The 18549-nt window shown below is 51.0% G+C and overlaps 3 protein-coding genes across 3 annotated transcripts in view; 2 read left to right on the top strand and 1 right to left on the bottom strand.

Moving 5' to 3' along the window:
- Positions 1-5655, top strand: part of Pdxk (pyridoxal kinase) — a 31740-nt gene extending 26085 nt beyond the window's left edge. The window contains exon 11 of the mRNA XM_005360286.3: positions 190-5655. Coding sequence (XP_005360343.1) covers positions 190-302 — 113 coding nt within the window. The 3' untranslated portion in view covers positions 303-5655. The remainder of the gene's footprint in view (positions 1-189) is intronic.
- A 5694-nt stretch (positions 5656-11349) lies between these two features.
- Cstb (cystatin B) lies at positions 11350-13567 on the bottom strand. Its single transcript, XM_005360285.2, has 3 exons — positions 13393-13567; positions 11947-12048; positions 11350-11686 (listed from the first exon to the last, which is right to left on the bottom strand). Exons 1-3 carry the CDS (start codon positions 13456-13458, stop codon positions 11558-11560), a joined length of 297 nt encoding a protein of 98 aa, XP_005360342.1. The 5' UTR covers positions 13459-13567; the 3' UTR covers positions 11350-11557.
- Positions 13568-13631: 64 nt separating this feature from the next.
- The window catches only part of Rrp1 (ribosomal RNA processing 1), a 25728-nt gene continuing 20810 nt past the window's right edge, over positions 13632-18549 (top strand). The window contains exon 1 of the mRNA XM_026785516.1: positions 13632-13714. The gene's annotated coding sequence lies outside the window, so the exon portion shown is untranslated. The remainder of the gene's footprint in view (positions 13715-18549) is intronic.

Below are 18549 nucleotides of genomic sequence, written 5' to 3'. Positions count from 1 at the left end.
GTGGTCCTGTCTGGAGGTGGGCAGGGGAGAGGGGAGCCCTCCCTCCAGCCTCTGCATCCTGCTGCTGTTAGTAGTGGGGCAGCAGGTGGCAGTGTGGAGCGCCTTCTGAAGCGGGAGCTGCAGTGTGGGGAAGGGGAGGGAGGCCCCTGGCTGCGTTCCACCTGCTCCAATCTTGCTTGTGTTCCTCAGCTCAAGCAGGAGCAGGACAGAAGCCCAGCCCGGCCCAGCTGGAGCTCAGGATGGTCCAGAGCAAAAAGGACATCGAGGACCCCGAGATCGTCGTGCAGGCCACGGTGCTGTGATGGTCGTGTACTCACCCCGACACACAGTGTGCTGGGGTCTCCGTTTCCATCCCCCTGAAAGCTGTAATGTCTGCCTTAGAGCCATGACTGAAACTTGACATTTTGTTTCCCCCTGAGGGTCGGGTCTCAGCCAGTCTCAATCCTGAAAATGTGCCATCATTTTTTTTTTAAATAATAATAACAAAGCAGTGACAGAAATGTGATCAGAAACATGGCCCCTTCCTCCCCGAGGCCTCCTGACTCCTCATGTTGACTCACCGGTATGTGGAATGTGGGTGGAACAGGCAAGCCTGCTGCCTGTGGACCGTTCTGTTGGTCACTGGCTGCCACTGCCCCCAGAACTTGGATTGAGCTGAGAAGAGGCCTGTGGTGGCACTGTTTTTAAAATTGGGTTAGGTCTTGGCATCTGGAAGAATTATGCCAAATATCTTCATTGCCGTCTGGTCTTACCCTTGTTCTGCATTAGAGTTTCTGTGTGTCTCTGCTGCTCTTGGTGTCTCTGAGGATGTCGGACTTATGCAGCTGTTGGACTGTGTGGGCGGGTTCCATTTTCTCATGCTTGGGTATGCACACAAGCATGTAGTCACTGTGACAGGGACCTTTTCAGGGCCCCAAACATTCTGGGGACCTTGCAAACCCTCTGGGTGTCAGCAGGAGTTCCTGTAACTTGGGACCAAATTCTGGGAAACCGACTAACATAGAGTTCAGCTGTTGAGCCTGCGGTGGCTTGGGAAGTTCTGGAAAGGTTGCCACACTGGGCTCCTGTGGGAACTCAGCCAGCCCTGCAGCACTGCTCTTGCCACAGTCTGCCAGGCACAGTGCATTGCTGTTTGGACAGACAGGGAAGCCCCATGGTGACATACTTTACCGCTGTTTCCTCCCCCGATTTCTGTATTCTGTGCCCATCACATGCCCTTCAGTGAAATCAGCTAACTCTCTGCCTCCTTGGAAGCTCTGCTCCTATAGAGAGCATATTGGCACTGTGGGGGCAGGGGCAGCCCTTAGACTCCTGCAAGTGACAGTGACATGTTCCATTTACATTGCTCAAGGGTGGCTTTCCTGGCTATCCATTCTGGAATTTGGGGTCCCTAAGTCATAGCTGTGAGTGGGGCTCTTATGTCTGTCTCATCTCAGCACCCACACCCATTTCCCTGTCCCTCAGTTCGTGACATTTGCCTCTTCTGAGAAGCCACTGCCTATGGAGAGATAGGAGACTGGAAGAGGTGGGTTCATGATGTGGCCCCCATGTTGGCATAGGTTCCTTGGGGTGCCTGGCTGCAGCCCACTGGGGGAGGGCCCTGAGAGCCACAGCCACCTTAGCATAGTCCAGTGTTTCCCTTCCCCGTTAGAATGCCCTAGATGCAGGAGACACTGGTCCGCATGGGCGGGCACTAGTCTGCCTCTGCTTCCTCCCCAGCCCACATCCTGAGCTCCTCATCTTTCTGGTCACAGCTGCAGGATGGCTCAGCAGGTAAGGCTGCCTGTTGTCCTGCCTGACAGCCTGAGTAACACACATGGTGGAAGCAGAGGCCTCGTCCCTGTGAATTGTTCTCTCTTACACACACACACAATAAATGTCATTTTAAAAATGATTTTATCAGTATCCTAAGCCAGGTTTAGCTAGCTCTCTGGCATGTGTTTCCTGGTCCCAGTGCCAGTGTCTGAACCCCAAACTTTGCTGACCAGAAAGAGGAGACCCATGGCTAGCAGTCTGGAGGGACAACCACATTCTCCTAAGTCACAGGAGAGCCCACCACTGCCTCACAGAGAGCAAGGACACCACTTTGCCAGCAATGAGGAAAACTTCCTTTTTCCTCTCAGAATATTGAGAATGGATGGGAGATTTGACCCAGAGGGTAGGGGACTCACCATGCAGACAGGAAGAACTTGAGTTCAGTCCCCAGCACCCAAGTGTGGTGTGCAGTGTGCACTGGAGGCCTAAGACTAGGGAAGTGGGAACAGGAAGACCCCTGGGGCTCTCTTGCCAGCCAATCTTTCCAACTGGTAAGCTCTGGTTTCAGTAAGGAGAGACCCTGCCTCAAAACAAGAAGTGGAGAGCAGTAGACTCCAGATGTTGACCTCTGGCTTCACACACACACACACACACACACACACACACACACACACTAAGGGTAAGAGCTGGCATAGGCGGTCCAGGGTGTGGTCGTTTTATGTGTGTTGGCGTCTTCATGACCACCCTCTGCAGCCACACCAGGAGAGCCTTGGCTCTTGACTGTAGCCCAGAGCTAATGGTCTGGGGAGGACCCTTTCTGGCTTACACAGCGGGGTGAGCGCTCTCTCCTCATGAGGACTTTCTCTCAAATTCTGAATTTAGCTGTGGTCTGAATTGTCTTTCTGTGTGCTTTGGAGCCCAGGGGACAAGGAGCAGAGGCTGTGGCCCAGGCTTGTCACTAAGAAGAAACAGTAAGTGCTGTGAGTAAAGAAACATCTGCAGCCCGCATGCCGGCTCTGGTCCCTTGGTATTCAGATCAGAATTGGCTTTTACTTTCCCTTCCCGTAGTTTAGTTATGAAATGATGTATTTGGAAACGAAGTGATGTCCTCATTGGGAGAGCCCAGTGTTTAAAGCTGCTTGAGTCTTCAGTGGGCGTGGCCAGGCTTGGCTTCTCTCTGCTTATGTGGAGTTTTGGAAGGAGGGGACTGTGTGCCCTGTTGGCTACCCGAGTTCCTGGTATGATGTCTCCACCCCCATCTGGAATAAGAGAATAGCCCTGAGTGTTAGAGGCCATGCCCTGTCCTGTCCTTGCTGGGAAAGGCAGGGCCCTCCTGAAGGAGGCACGTGGGCCCATGTAGCCCTGGGCCCTATGCTGTGCCCCTGGGCGGCTCCTGAACACTGTGTCCTGTTCCCATTGTTTCAAACCTTGTCTGTAGCCTAAAAGTATAGGAAAAAGAAGTGAATGTATTTTGTTATTCTTTGTTTCCGTCCTGCCCTCTGAGGACATATCTAGTCTAGAGTTACACAGTTCTCAGGTGCCCGGTGACCCTGGGCAAACCGCTGCTTGTTCTGACTCTTTCTGTGCACTTTTCTTTCTGGTCAAGGTAAAGTGTACCTTGGCCCAGACAGGGGACAGGCAAGGACACAGACTTGGTGGTGGCATCCAGATTCCATGTGCCCTCCGGAGGGTGCTGCAGCCCAGAGACCCCTCTCAGTGCTGTGCCTCTGCCACTGGGAAGCTTGTCTCCCAACCATCCATGTAGATACCTACAGTGGGAGTCCCTGGGAAGGGGTCTGTCTGAGTGACGGATGTCTGGTGACCCTCCAGTGGATACCTTGGAAAGGTGTCCCCTGAGGAGCAGTTCTGGGAGGCCTGGTTCACTGTAAGGTTCTTCATAGAACTGTGGGCTCTGTAAGGAAGGCTTGAACCTGGTCCAGCAGTCTGGGTAGATGCTGCTGCTAAGGGGCCTTGAATGATGGAGGAGATCCCTAGAGCGGAGGCACAGCTGGACATGTATGTGCCAGTTTATTCCTTTCCCGTACTTCCTGTGACAGCTTCAGATGGCAGCTGGCAGGGCATTTGCAGGTGCCAATCTTGTGGAATCAATGTAGGGAGATTTCTGCCTCCTCTTGCATACTTTCAGCCTCCACCAGTAGGGGGCGCAGTGGGGGCAGAGTGGTATCAGCTGCCTAGGCAGATGCTGGTGCCAACAGGTTAAACAGCAGTAGATCTTTGTGTTAGGATCCAGACTTTGTTGCTGTATGATGACACCTCAAGTAAGTAGGAGCGCACTGTGTCCCCAGTTCTTGCTTGACATTCCAGGCAGCCATGCCTTGATCAGTATGGTCTGACTTGACAGTTCCTAAATTTGGGGTTATTTTGAAATGTGTGTGTCTCTTTGTTGACTCTGGTTTATTCTTGTTGCAGACATTTTCTGTGCAAAAATTAATTTAAAATAATGTCTTATGCCATATTCTCTCTTCATTGCACCCTAGTGTGCTTATTTGCTTAAAATAAGAATTTAATGAGAAACTTTAAATTGAACCATAGTTAGGGTCTTTTTTAGCTAATGGAAAAATTTTCCTGGCATGGTGGTGCACACCTGAAATCAGATACCCTAGAGGTGGAGGCAGGAGGATAGCTATGTATTAAGAGAGTATCTGGAAATGCACATGTTTATTCTTGGATTTTCTTTATTCTTTTCAATTTCTGGTGGAATAAACACTATTTAAAGGCTTCCTCACTGTGTGAGTCAGGCAGGAGCATGTCCTCAGAGCAGGGGTCTCCATCTGTCTTACCCACCCTAACTGGAGCTGAGACCCGGGAACACCCACTTCAGGGTGGTGATGGTGAGCCGAGCTTCCCCATGCTGGTGTCTCCTCTTTTCTTCCCCCAGCTCACTGTGGGCAGTTTCTGCTCTTTCTGCGACAGGATAGGCATTCCAGGTGGAAAAGGTCTCCCTATAAGCCATGGCCCCACCCTGCTCCTGCCAGCTCTTAGGTGGGGGGAAACAGAGGGGAGAGCCTGCCACTCACATTTCTATGCTTGGAAGCTCCCAGAAGGCCTTGGGGTGTGACTATGACCGTGCCTCACTTCCCATCCTATAGAGCCAGCAGACTCCATCAGGGCAGGCTGAGATGCTGTGTAAAACTATGGCCACACTGCCTGCCTTGCAGGGCTAGGCAGCTCCCCATGAAGACAAGTGGAGGAGCCTTTATCCTTAGTGTGACCTGGACTGGTACCATGGAAGTCTCTGAGCTATAGTCTCACCAAGGACCTGGATTGTGCCTGACATGAGAAGGGTTTGCTCTGGGGGTGACAGGACAAATAGAAGACCCACAGGCTTAGCACATCCTTCTAGTATCCCACAGAGCAGGAAGGCAGAAGCCAAATTCCCTGAACGCTCAGACCTGATTGGTTCCCACAGAACACCTAAGATCATTTCTGGGTGATGGGCGGTGGGATGTCAGTGCTTTTGGAGATGGTGGTGGATTCTAAATGAACATAGCTCTTGAAGGATGAGGCAGGGGTGACATCCTGAGTGCTCTTAGCTTCATAGCTGCCTAATTCCTGATCCAGACCTTGTCAGAATTTCTCCCATGTGTTGCAAACCTGGACCAATCAGAAGACGGGCTGCTCTGGGGCCGGCCCAACCCTACTATTCCTCCCCAGAGACCACGACCTTTTGGAAGCTCCTAGCCTTTAGAGCAAAGCACAGCTGGCCCACAGTCCCTGCTGCGCAGGAGGGGCGCGCTTTGGGCTCAGGTGGTCTCTGGCCCAAGTCCCTCAGCCCCATGTACTGTCCCCTGTCACTGTGTTTGTAGACTCGAGCACCTGTCTGTTTTGTGCTGGTCTGTTGACTTCTATGATTATCCACAAATAAATATTTTCATTGCATTTGTGTTCATGTGATTGCATCTACCCAGCCTGCCCCTTGTGGTTCCTGATCAAATGGGTGACAACTCAAACACCCCTCAAAGGAAAGTGTGTGCTTGGTCCCACTGTGGTGGCTCGCAGCTCACCCTTCACTCACCTGTCTCTGGGGACTGTCTGGTACCTTGGGGCCCGTCCTGAGGATTCCAGCAGGATTCACTGGGGTAGGAGCTTGGAGGTAGAAGCCCTGCCCTGCTGCTCCCTCCCAGGTTCTGAAGATGAGTCCTTGGCTGAAGGTCCAGATCTCAGTTGTTAGTGAGCTCTGGTGCCACCTGGCACTTGGCATTTGACAGTGACATTGAGTGCTGAACTTAGAGGTACCATGACTGTAGCTCCCCCATGTCCTTAGGTGTGAAGCCTTGGATAGGGTCAGCCGTGGCCTGAAGATACTCAGCTGCCCAGGATCACCTAACTCTTGAGATCTTCAGTTTAATCCCATCATTAGAACCTCGTGGCCATGCCAGGTATTATCTCTGCAGGTTTAGGATATGGCCATCTTTGACGGTCGTTCATCAGTGGGTGACATCCTGAGACAAGCGTGGGACAGAGTGGAGTCTTGACTTGGTCATCTCTCCCCTCTGAGGATCTAAGTCATAATCCCACCAAGGCTCAAAATCAATCTCACCCAACTCAAGGTCTCCCCCAGTGAGGAAGGGATGCTGGTTTCAAGCTCACTACCTTCAGGGTTTCAAGTTGGTGTGTGGATCGGCACCCCAAAGTCAAAGTGTCCACCAGTAGTGAGGGAGATGCTGTCCCTGCTGCTAGAATAAGGACATAAAGGGGAGGGGTGGGAGAAGAGGTCCCCAGGGTTTGTAGTAAGCCAGCCGGACTTGTGGATTGCTAGGCTTCCTGAGACTGTCACAAGATCTGGGTCACAAGATGTTTCTGTCTCTGGCTGCATTTTGTGAATCATCAGCACTCTGGCACATGCTGAATCCAATCCTGACTTCCCAGTGTGCCTCTGCCAGGGCCTCCCTAGAGTCTTGTGTAAGATAGTTCTCTTTTACTCTGTGTGAAGGTAGGGAGCCTGAGGGTGTGGCCAGTACTAGCTAAGCCAGACTTTCCAGAAACCTCCAGGATCTTGCCCTGCCTGGAATCCCACCTCCACTACCCCAGGGAACCATTAAGTTTAGGCTAAGCTGACAGTGAACCCCTCCATCGGCTGCCCCAGGCCATCAATGCTGCCCTGCATTCCTGTGGCATGGCCTTTTCCACACACAGAACGTCTCCCTGCCAAGTACAGGCTCCAGCCAGGGAAGCGGGAGAGGACAGACAGTGGTTTGTACCACATCTGTCTCCTTATTGCAATATAACATCACACTGTTCACCCAGTCAGAATGTGAAGGCCAGATCTGGCTATCGATGGACCTGGAGGAGCAAAATGAATTCTAGATATCTGTCCCCCACCCCCAATGGTGTTCCTGAATGTCAGGGTTTTGTTGTTGTTGTTTTCTGTTTGTCTGTTTTGTAATCAGGCCTTTCTAAATATCATGGTTAAGTAAGATGAGGACAGCAGGATCGGGACTCTGTTTCATGTCTGGTGTCCTGATAAGAAGGTGGCATCATTACTTGAGAGAATAAACTTGATGTTACCATAGACTTGATGTTTAAGTCACTTGGTTGTGACAGTCTCTGAACAATATGTCTTGATGCCCATGTTCAGGCATGGACCCAGCTATTCTTTTTTTGTGTGTTTTTGTTTGTTTGGTTGGTTTTTGATACAGGATTTCTTTGTGTAAGAGTCCTGGGACTCCCTTTGTAGACCAGGACTAGGCTGGCTCAAACTCACAGAGAAATGCTTGCCTCTGCCTCCGGAGTGCTGAGACACCACCTCCTGACCCAGCTAGTCTTTTTTCTTTTTCTTTTTTTTAATGTATACAATGTTCTGTCTGCATGTATGCCTGCTGGCCAGAAGAGGACACCAGATCTCATAGATGGCTGTGAGCCACCATGTGGTTGCTGGGAATTGAACTGAGGACCTCTGGAAGAGCAGTCAGTGCTCTTAACCTCTGAGCCATCTCTCCAGCCCCAACCCAGCTATTCTTAAAGCTTGGATATACCTATGGCCCAGAACACACAGCTTCTCTTGGCTCCCAGTCCTAGCACCCAGCTGGGCTGCTAGACGTGTCTCCGCTGTGCTCTCAGCCCTCCCTCAGCTCTCAAGGCCCCCAGAGGCCTCACATTAGAAACACCCCTGAGCTTTATGCATGGCCGCTGCCAGCCCCAGGACCACAGAACCCACAGTTTCTTCTGCGCCTCCAGTGACTCTGATGCCATCCAGGCAGAAACAGTTAGGCTGCACTCCTGCACATGCCGCAAGCGGAGCAATTCCACCCCTCGAGTCTGCAGTTTTCCCCTTGCACAATGAGCACCCAATTACGATTACATGCATTGTTATCACTGCCTTAATGAGAATCTAATCTTGCCCGTCCCGCTGCACCTAACAGTTTTATTCCCCGTGCAGCCTGACAGTGCAGGAGGGTGTGGTGGCATGGCCTGATTTCTCTCCCGGCTGGGGAGGGCACTGTTAACAATCCTGGCTGTCTTGCTCGGGCTCTCACAGACAACCAGCCCAGTGCATGGCTACTCTGCTCAGCTAGAGGACAGGCATGGGGTGCCAAGCCCTCAGATCAGAACAGTAACAGACCTCTGGATGCCTGAGGGCCGCTGCTTGGCACTGGGATCCTGAATGAAGACATGAGGCTCTTGGAATGGAGCATGCTCTAACTAGTACCTTCTCCATCCCCATCCTCCAGGGCAGTGTGGGGAACACCGTAAAGGGGCTCATTTCATGTGTGGAGGCAGAATGAAAACTTTCAAACTGGCCTCACCATGCAGACTCCAACCTAGAACAGCCCATCTCGCGGATGCTGGGCATCTCACGCCACCCTTTACCCGTTTTCCTCATCTGGACTTGAATGTGTACAGGTGCTCAGAATGCCTAGCGCCAGCACATGGTGATGCTGCCAGGCTGCCCAGCACTAAGTGTGCCAGTGATCATCCTTCTGAGGGGCAGAGGTGGTGACCTTAGGCACAGGGATAAGCCCCAGCTATGGTAGGGGTGTCACAAGCAATGGCTTTGCTGATTTCTTGAGTCACTTGTCCACATAGCCCAGGCAGGACACCCTGGGGGAAGGCATGTCTATCAGAATCATGAATCATGAGTAAGGTCTGGAGTCCAGGGGCCGAAAGGGGCGTAGTCCATTGCAAGTGAGTAGGGGTGACTTTATTGTCTCTCTGCTGTCCCAGAATGAGGATGTGGTGAGGCTAAGGACCGAACACCCTGATTGGGTCACAAGCTTGGGCCTGCTTACCAGGGACTTGTTAGGCCTCCAAACCCTCAGCTCTGGCTGTGCTGGGCACACAGATCATCCAAGTGGAATCTCTCAACATTGTTCCAAAGGGCTCTCCACGGTCCTTCAGCAGCCATGTTCAGCCATGTTCAGGCTCCACATGATCTCTCACTCTGTTACCGCCTAGGCAGTGGGAGAGAGCTCAGCCCGTGATATCTGCAGATCTCAACTGGAACACGGATCCTTTCACAGAGCCGTCAGCCCCCACCCCCTTCTCATTCACACCCTAGACTTGTCTGTTGTTTGGATGTGACATGTCCCTTTAGGCTCTTGCACTGGTCCCACAGCACACTCTGAGGTAACTGTCACGCGAGGGTGACTTCACCAATGGGTTAATCCAGGGATGGAGTTCTTAGCTGAATGGCCATTATGTGGAGGGGCCTGGTTGGGAAGGAGATCAGGGCTGTGCCTTTGAAGTGTGTAACTTGACTTCTTTGGTCGCTTCCTAGCTCCATTTGCCTTCCGGTTTCCTTGAGGTTGAGTCACCCAGCCCAATCACAGGCTCCTAGTCACACGGGGTCAGAGGTCACAGAGCTCAGTCGTCCCTCTCTACTTTTCTCAGGTGAGGAAAATGTAAGTTTCTAGCTCGCTGTGGGCACGAGGATGGCCTGAGGTGGAGGAAGTGCAGAGGAAGGATGGTGGAGGAAGGAGGGCCTCTGCACACTGCCTCCAGGAGCCAGCCAGCCCTCCAGGTGTCAGAGCGGCCACCACAGTGCATGCCATGTGACCCCAACCCTGGCAGCAGGGTACCCCAGAAACCTCCACTGTTTCTCCCTCCATGCTCTCTGAGGGGAGCATTTGATGAAGCTGAAAACCTTGTAGAAATCACTTTACCCACAAGGGTTCGTACCAGGCCCTGCATCTGTCCCAACTAGTATCCTCGTCCTTCAGTGACCTTGCTGTCCCGATGGCACAACTTCCAATCCTAAACCCAGCTGCGGCCTGCCCTGGTTGCTCATTGTGGTGTCGGGGGAGGAGTTCTAGTCACAGCTGCTGATTCGCTGATTCGCCTCCCTGTTGGATGACACAAGGCCCCTTCTTACACCCTCAGTGCTGTCTGTCCTACCAGCTTCACACTGAGCCTCCTGGCCTGGAACACGTCAGACTTCCCATTTCATGTTCCGTCGACTGTCTGGTGCTGCCAGGGATCTAGTCAGGGCATTGCAACGCTAGGCAGGCATTGCACCTCCGAGTTACAGGTTTATTCTTGGGGTCCTATGTGGCGCAGGAGGCTTGGCCCATCATACATCCTCACCACCTCCTCACTGCTCTGTGCACTCACCGGCCTTCTCACCAGGGCTGTAAGTCTGTCTGCGTGCTCTCCACAGTCCTGATGTGCCTCGGAGGTGACTCCACTTCAGCGGGCCTCAGGAATCTGCTCACAGCGTGACTCTGAACTCAAGACTGGCCAGAATGCCTCCACTCAGGAACACACAGGGGCCCAGGTTGTGCTCCGAGCTGTGCAGCCAACAGCCGTGGCGTGGCGAGTACCGCAGCACGTGGACGTTGCCCACCAGCCTTGTGCTGACACCCTAGAGCTGGTGGACTGGGCCTGTTATCATCGGAGACTGAAGCATGGGAGCTAGAGCCCATAGCTGAGGTGAGTCATCTCTAGCAACGCAGACGCCAGGTGTGAGCCCTGACTTGCCCACCTAGGTGTTGTAACCTAGTGAGCCTGGTCACTCCAGTGTCTTAGACCAGAGAGACTTTCCAAGGCTAGGTCAGGTCATGCCTGTCACAGAAGAGGCTCTACCAGCTGGGTCACTTCAGCTCTGAATAACTGTGTTTTACAATGTTGGGGGTTAGACCAGAGCCTGGTGTCAGTTTATAAAGGGTTCAGGGCCTAAAGACACTTGCTGCCAACCCTGATGACCTGAGTTCAATTCCAGGGACCCCATGTGGTAGAAGGCAAGAATCACCCCACAAGATCGTCCTCTGACCTCCACATGTACACCATGGCATGCGTGTGTGCGCGCGTGTATATTTTCATGGATGTGCGCACGCCCTGGTAAACAAATATAGAAAAAGGTAAATAGCAAGTAAATAACAATTACTTACTTTTTATTGGAACATATATGTTGTGACTGTGATTTTTGTTTGTTTGTTTGTTTTAGTTTTTCAAGACAGTTTCTCTGTGTAGCCCTGACTGTCTTGGAACTTGCTCTGTAGACCAGGCTAGCCTCAAGCTCAGAGATTCACCCACCTCTGCCTCCCAATTGCTGGAACTAAAAGTGTGTACCACTACCTCCTGGCTGTGGTGACTGTGACTTTTAAACAAAGCGAAAATTCTAAACAAAGGAGACAGTTTGTTTAGACTCTAAAATATATATATTTAGAGAGAGATCATATATAGCTTTTTGAAAATAATTATTTGAAAGAGAACAAAACACAATGCAGTTTGGGAATCACAGAAGAAGCTGCCTAACCCCATCCCCTCCATCCAGAGGGGTATTTACTTCGTGGTCCCAACCACAGAATAAAAAGATGAAGTATTTGGCAAAGGGCCTGCAGAGTCAGAAGAAGCTCAGCTCGTCGTGTTGCTCTTTGTTGGTCTGGTAGGAAGACAAGGTCAGGGGCTTGTTTTCATGAGGGAGGGCTTTGAACACTCTCAAGTGCACAAATTTATCATCGCCAACATCAACCTGGAGGGAGAGAGGGGCCCAGGAGGGACAGGTGAGGTCCCAGATCCAGGCTCAGCCCAGCCTTAGAAGAGCTGAGGCAGGACAGGCAGCCAGCAACTCGGCCAGTGGTAAGGCCTGTCTCTTCCTTCAAGGCCAGGAACCCCGGAACCCCAAATTCATCCTCTCAGAACCTGTGTGTGTCTAAAGGAGGATGTTGCAGAACACTCTGCTATACTCTGAGACCATGTCCTCAGTCCTTCCCAGGTCACCTCAGTACCCACCTTGATAAAGAAGTTAATGCCAGCCACCACCTGCCGCCTGAAGGATATGGCTTTAAAGACGGAGAACTTCTGATTTTCTTTCTCTTCAAGCTGGGATTTCACCTGGATGGGGGGCGACAAGGGAACAACTCAGATTCATCGGCAGGTGCTTTCCTGCCTCTCTCAGGAGACCCCTGCCAGCCTTCAACACCAGTGTTCCTCATAACTGGGCACATGGTAAGCTGGTGGCCCCACTGATAACAGGGGAAAGGGAACATAGCTCTTCCTTTTTGTTTTGTTTTTCAAGGCAGGGTTTTTCTGTGTAGCTTTGGAGCCTGTCCTGGCACTCACTCTGTAGACCAGGCTGGCCTTGAACTCACCTCCTGGTGCTGGAATTAAAAGCATCCACCACCGCCTGGCTAGCTCTTTCTTTTCTGAGACAGGGTCTTGCTGTGTAGTTATGGCTGGCCTGAACTATGCAGACCAGGTTAGCGTCACACGATTCACCTGTCACAGCACTCTGGAGTGCTGGCGTGTGACAACACACCTGGCCAGGGTTCCCTTTTATTTGTACTCAGCTCAGGGCCAGGGGTGCACATCTGTCCAGGCTGAGTAAGAATGATATTGGACAAGGGTTGCCTGGGCCTGCCAGGGGACACACTGCCTGGCAAGTGTGTCTGTATCCATTCCTCATTTTCAGGGTCTCATGGAGCTGACTGGCCACTCTGGTCAGAGTGCAAACCTCCCAAGGGCAGTCAGCTGGGTGGACAGGACCCTGGACTCAGGAGGTGGCAGGAAAGCTGGAGGGAGGACATGTTTAACTTCTCTTCTCTTAATACCCTGAACCTCTAGTCTGTATGGAAAACCTGCTCTGCTAACGACAGGACCTGCAGCCCAGGCTCACAAATCAGGTCTTAAAGTTCACCAGCCCCTCCCAACCAGGTCCACCCTCTGGTTGCAGACTAGGAAATCTAGGCACTAACTAGCAAGTTCTGCAATTTTTGGTTTTAACTTATTTTTTTCCCCAGGGGTGTGGGATGAGGTGTGTCCTGCCACTGAGCTATGCATTCGTAGCTCTCTACTTTGAGGAGACTCCCACTGCAGCCCAGGCTGGCCCTATCGAACCTCTTGTTTAGACCTGGGTTGAAGTCAGAGGGTGCCTCATCTTCGGACAAGCTTGGTTTTACCCCTGGGCTCTAGCTCTGTGAACTGCCTTCCTAAACTCTTTGGGACAGTCCTATCCCGCCTCGGATTCCGCAGCGTGTTTCCTAAGGGGAAACACTGCAGACACGGCCCAGTCCGGTTTCTGAATCTTCCAACCAGGCATGGAGTCCCAGCCCCCAGCCATAAGTGCCACCACGCCCGAACCCTGCTGCAGGACCAAGCCAGTCTGGGCCTGCCTGTCCCTTAGGCCGCCGGGTCCCCGTGGGCCTGGCTCCTGCTGGCCTGACCTGGGCCCATCCTCACCTCGTCGGCGATCTCCTGCGTCTCGGCTGTGGCCGGCTGCGTGGCGGACGGCGCGCCACACATCATCTTGGCTGCAGAGGACCTGACGACACAAACAGAGAAGCTAAGGACAGACAGCTAGGAGCTCAGTGCGGGGACCCTAGAAAAACCAGGCTCGGCTCCGCCCCCTGGTCGCATGTCACGTGACAAGAGGCGGGGCGGGGCGCTGCACCTTCCAGCTCTCCAGTGTCGTCACCCTCGGTTCTAGGCTGTCACGAGACCGAGACTGGGCGTGGGTGGAGTGTGAGTCCTAGTGGAGACCCCACGCCCCTTCCCCGAACGGGTAAGTGGGGTTGAGATGTTGGGAGTAGTGATCGTCCCTTAATGGCGCGAAGTGACTGCCGGAGTATTTTTTTTTTTTTGATTTTTTTTTTTTTCGAGACAGTATTTCTCCCGTAGCTTTTGGTGCCTGAGTATTTCTGATTGTTCTAGGAGCATTCAAGTCCTCACACAGGATTCAGGCGTAGGGGGAGGCTCATTCTTTTCATGAAGTGGGTAGACACGAGTCCAGCCTTGGCCGTGTCGATTCCCCTTTGCCCTGTGGTCATGAAGTGGGGGGTGGGAGCCTGGGTGGGTCCCTAGCCTTCTTTCCGTGGGGTGGGCACAAAAACAGAGTTTGTGAGTCCAGATAACCCTATGAAACAAGAACCTATGGGGGGGGGGTCCACCATGATCTGGGAAGTCAATTCTTCCTGAATGAAATGGGTGTGGACATACTTAGTTTTGTTGGGCTGTAAGGGCTTGGGGATCATAGCCCCACCACTGGGCACAGAGTGGGGTAGTCCATACCCCACTCTCTCATACCCAGCATAGGCCCGGAACCATGAGGACCTCAGTATGCACTGTCAATGGTCTTGCTTGAGTGATTGTTAATCCTGAGATTCGTCAGAGAAAAACCGGTTCTACCTTTTTTGCCCAAATTAAAGCAAGCTTTTACTAAAAGATCAAATACTAACCAAGATGGAATTTGGTCAGGAGCACCACTTGGAGACAAGTCTTCCATAGGCCACAATAGCTTGCCATGAGGCAGCTGTTATTTTCAAGAACTACAACTCCCATCATTCCAGGAAGTTACCTGGTTCTTGGGTAGGTAGGGCTTACCGGGTAATTTAGGGTCTAACATGAGCTTCAGTCCCAGTTCCCTGCTGCTTGTTTTTCCATCTGCAAAACTGTCAGAATGGATTTGATGGTGCGCACCTATTTTCCCGGCCCTTGAGAGGCTAAGCAACCTAGCCTGGTGAGACCTGTCTTAAAAAACTAAAAAGAATTTGGGGCTGCAGAGGTAGCTCATCGTAAAGCGCTTGCCATGCAAGTGTGACAATCTGAATTTGATCCTCAAAACCCAGTTAAAGAGCCGCATTAGGGGCTGGAGAGATGGCTCAGCAGTTAAGAACACTGGCTGCTCTTTTAGAGTATCTTTTTTTTTTTTTTTGTTATTTGAGACAGGGTTTCTCTATAGCTTTGGAGCCTATCCTGGAACTAGCTCTTGTTTGAGGTTGGCCTCAAACTCACAGAGATCTGCCTGCCTCTGCCTCTGCCTCCTGAGTGCTGGGATTAAAGGTGTGCACCACCACTGCCCGGCAATTTAGAGGACCCTTTTCGGTTCCCAGAACCCACACTGTGGCTCACAACCAACTGTAACTTTAGTTCCAGGGGACCCAATGCCCACCTCGAGCCTCTGTAGGCACCAGGCATGCAAGTGGTGCTTAGACACACATGCAGGCTGGGATGGTGGCAATATGTCGGGCGATGGTGGCGCACGCCTTTAATCCCAGCACTCGGGAGGCAGAGGCAGGCGGATCTCTGTGAGTTCGAGACCAGCCTGGTCTACAAAGCTAGTTCCAGGACAGGGCTCCAAAGCCACAGAGAAACCCTGTCTTGAAAAACCAAAAAAAAAAATAAATAAATAAATAAAAAAATAAATAAATAAATAAAAAATAAAATAAAACCCAAACTAAGACAGCAGTTGGTTCCAGGGACTGGGGGATTGTTGTGATAGACCTGAGGATGCTTTTGTTCGAAGGAATGTAGACTTTGGGACTTTGGACTAGAAAAGCGATTGAATGCTTTAAGTGGGACTTAATGGGCCGTATCAGGGGGATCCTGGAAGACAGCGGCGCTGAGGGTGGTTTCAACTGTGGGGGCCTGGCTCTAGAGGTTTCAGAGAGGAGTCTTTGCATATGGCCTAGAGAACGTTCTGTAAAATTTTGACTAAGAATGTGACTGTTTTTGCCCTTGTCTGAAAAGTCTTCCCTAGGCTAAAGTCAAGAGTTTTGGATTAGTTGTGTTGGCAGAGGAAACCTCAAAACAGCCTGATATTGACTCTGTCCTGCGGTTATTAGCGTCCACTATTACCAAGATCTATAATGAAGCAGAGCAAACCAAGGAAGGAAAGATAGGAAATGTACAAGGAGAAACACAAATATAAATGTTATTTTTATTAAAATGTATTATACAGTTACAAATACATGTTCAAGTAGAAAAGGGGTACCAGGAAGTAGAATGGGGCTACACCTTGTATCAGTTTAGAGAAACTCCTGATATTAAATGGAAAAAAGGGAGTTGTAGATGACCTCAGGGCAAGATCCCACCCAGCTAAGCTTCTAATGTGTGGAAAGGAATTAAAGAAAAGCTTAGGGCCAGGTGTGGCAGTGCACGTCATAATCCCAGCTCTAGTTTGAGGCCAGCCTGGTCTACAAATCGAGTTTCAGAACAGTCAAACTTAGGCAATGAAGGAACTCATCAAAACAGAAAGCAGGTGAAGATGTGATTGTACAGGGGCCATGTTCCAAACCCAGCAAGCAACAGAACTTGGCGGCTTCACTTGTGTGGTTCTGGTTTTAGAGTCAAGGGTAGAAGAAAGAGGTTATGGAATTTCCCTCTACAACCAAGGAAAGCCACTGAAGCCAGGCATGTGTCATTGTCCCTGAATGGAGGCCTAGAGAGGCCATTGTGTGAAATTGTAAAGGTGAAGCTTAGATTGGTTTGGAGACTCCCAAGATATTGAAGATGCCAGAGTCATGCGATACCTGCTGAGGGAAGTTGCTAACAGGGAGTGGAGCCAGCTCACGAAAGGAGTTGGGGATCTGAAGAGCGCTTTGACATTTGACATGGAGATGCAAAGTTTGGAGTTTACCTGGCTGGTTTTTGGTTTTGCTTTGGTCCAGTGTTTTCTCACTATGCTCCCTTCAATGTTTCGGAACAATAATGTATATCCTGTGCCATTATATGTTGGAAGTATGTGATCTGCTTTTTTATTTTGATTTAACAGGGGATTACATTTAAGAGATTGCATGAATCTCAGAAGAGACTTTGAACTTTGGACTTTTAAACAAGTTTGAAACTGTTATAGACTATGGGGACTTTTGAAGTTGAACTGAATGCATTTTCCATTATGATATGGCTACAAGCCTATGGGGGCCAGGAACTGGAATATGGTGGGTTGAATAAAAATGACTCCCATAGGCCCATAGGGAGTGGCATTATTAGGAGGTTTGGCCTTGCTGGAATAGGCGAGTCACTGGGGTCAGGCTTTGAGGTCTCAGATGCTTAAGCCAGGTCTAGTGTTTCAGTTTCTTCCTGTTTCCTGAAGATCAAGATACAGAACTCTCAGCTCCTTTTCCAGCACCACGTCTGCCTACATGTTGATATGCTTCCTGCCTTGAAGATGATGGTCTAAACCCTGAAACTGTAAGCCAGCCCCTAATTAAATGTTTTCCTTTATAAGAGGTGCCGTGGTCATGGTGTCTCTTCACAGCAATAGAAACCCTAACTAAGACACAGGCAAAACACCCATATATGTAATTTTTTAAAAAATTAAGACAGGTAGGATGGCTGGCATTTATAATTCCTACAGTGGACAGAAGGAGACCAGTGAACCCCCAGGGCATGGCAGGTTAGCCAGCCTACCTTCATCAGTGAGCTAGATCTCAGGGAGAAACCTTATCTCAAAAAACAAGGTGGGAGTCTCTTGAACAATGGTACTTGAATTTCAATCCTGGTCTGCATGTGCTTGATTCCACATGTACACCCACCCACACACACATGCACACACGTGTGTGTGAGCACACATACACATACTACTACTAATAACAATAATAAAGAATTTATTGTAGGTTAAGTTCCAACCTCAGAACTCTGGGAGGAAAAGGAGGAAGACGTGTTTCACCAGTTAAGGGTCCACTGATGCGCTGCCCTGTCTTCAGTATTGAGGGAAACGATAGGAAATAGGATGCTGCAGGATAGGGGGCATGTGGGCCAATCACCGTGCTGCCTCCCATGCTGGGATTGCACTGGTTGGCAGGCAGGGAACACTCGCATGAAGTAGACAGTGGGACTTCGCTGGGAACCCTCTACGTGGACCATCTCTGAGGGGAGAGGGCTGACAAAAGGGAGGAGGAGATGGATGCATTTTATTTTGCGTGTGTGTGTGTTCGCGTGGGAACACACGGTCGAGCACACACATGTGCATGTTTGCACGTGTGTGGGTGTATGCATGTGTATGTGTGTCCCTGTGCATGTGGAGAGGCCCAAGGAGGTCCTGTATCGGATATCCTCCTCAGACTGCTGTCAGCTTACTCGATGAGGCAGGTTCTCTCAGTTGAAGCCAGAGCGCACCAACACGGCTAGTCTAGCTAGCTAGCTTGTGCTACAGCCACTTTAAATAGCCGGCTTGCTCCAAGGAACCCTAACACCAACCCATCTGTGCCTTCCCACCCTGTGGATTACGTGGGTTATAGAGAGCTGAATTCTGGCGCTCACTTTGTGTAGCGCTTTAACCTCTGAACCATCTCTCCAGCCCCTATCTGTTTTTCGTTTTGACACATGATTCCACTTGTGTCCCAGGTTGGCCTAGAAGTCAAGCTGCTCCAGGCTGGCCTTGAACTCCTCAAACTGCTCCTGCCACAGCCTCCTGGGTCCTGGGACTGCAGGCGTGGGCCAGTAAGAAGTTTTAAGAGGCCACGGCTATGCTGGGTGGTGGTGGCGCACGCCTTTAATCCCAGCACTCAGGAGGCAGAAGCAGGAGGATCTCTGTGAGTTCGCTATGCTGGGTGGTGGTGGCGCACGCCTTTAATCCCAGCACTCAGGAGGCAGAAGCAGGAGGATCTCTGTGAGTTC

This window comes from Microtus ochrogaster, linkage group LG2, assembly GCF_000317375.1.
Source record: "Microtus ochrogaster isolate Prairie Vole_2 linkage group LG2, MicOch1.0, whole genome shotgun sequence".
Lineage (NCBI taxonomy): Eukaryota > Metazoa > Chordata > Mammalia > Rodentia > Cricetidae > Microtus > Microtus ochrogaster.
The sequence above is the reverse complement of the archived record's forward strand: the minus strand, read 5'-3'. Positions and strand labels throughout refer to the sequence as shown.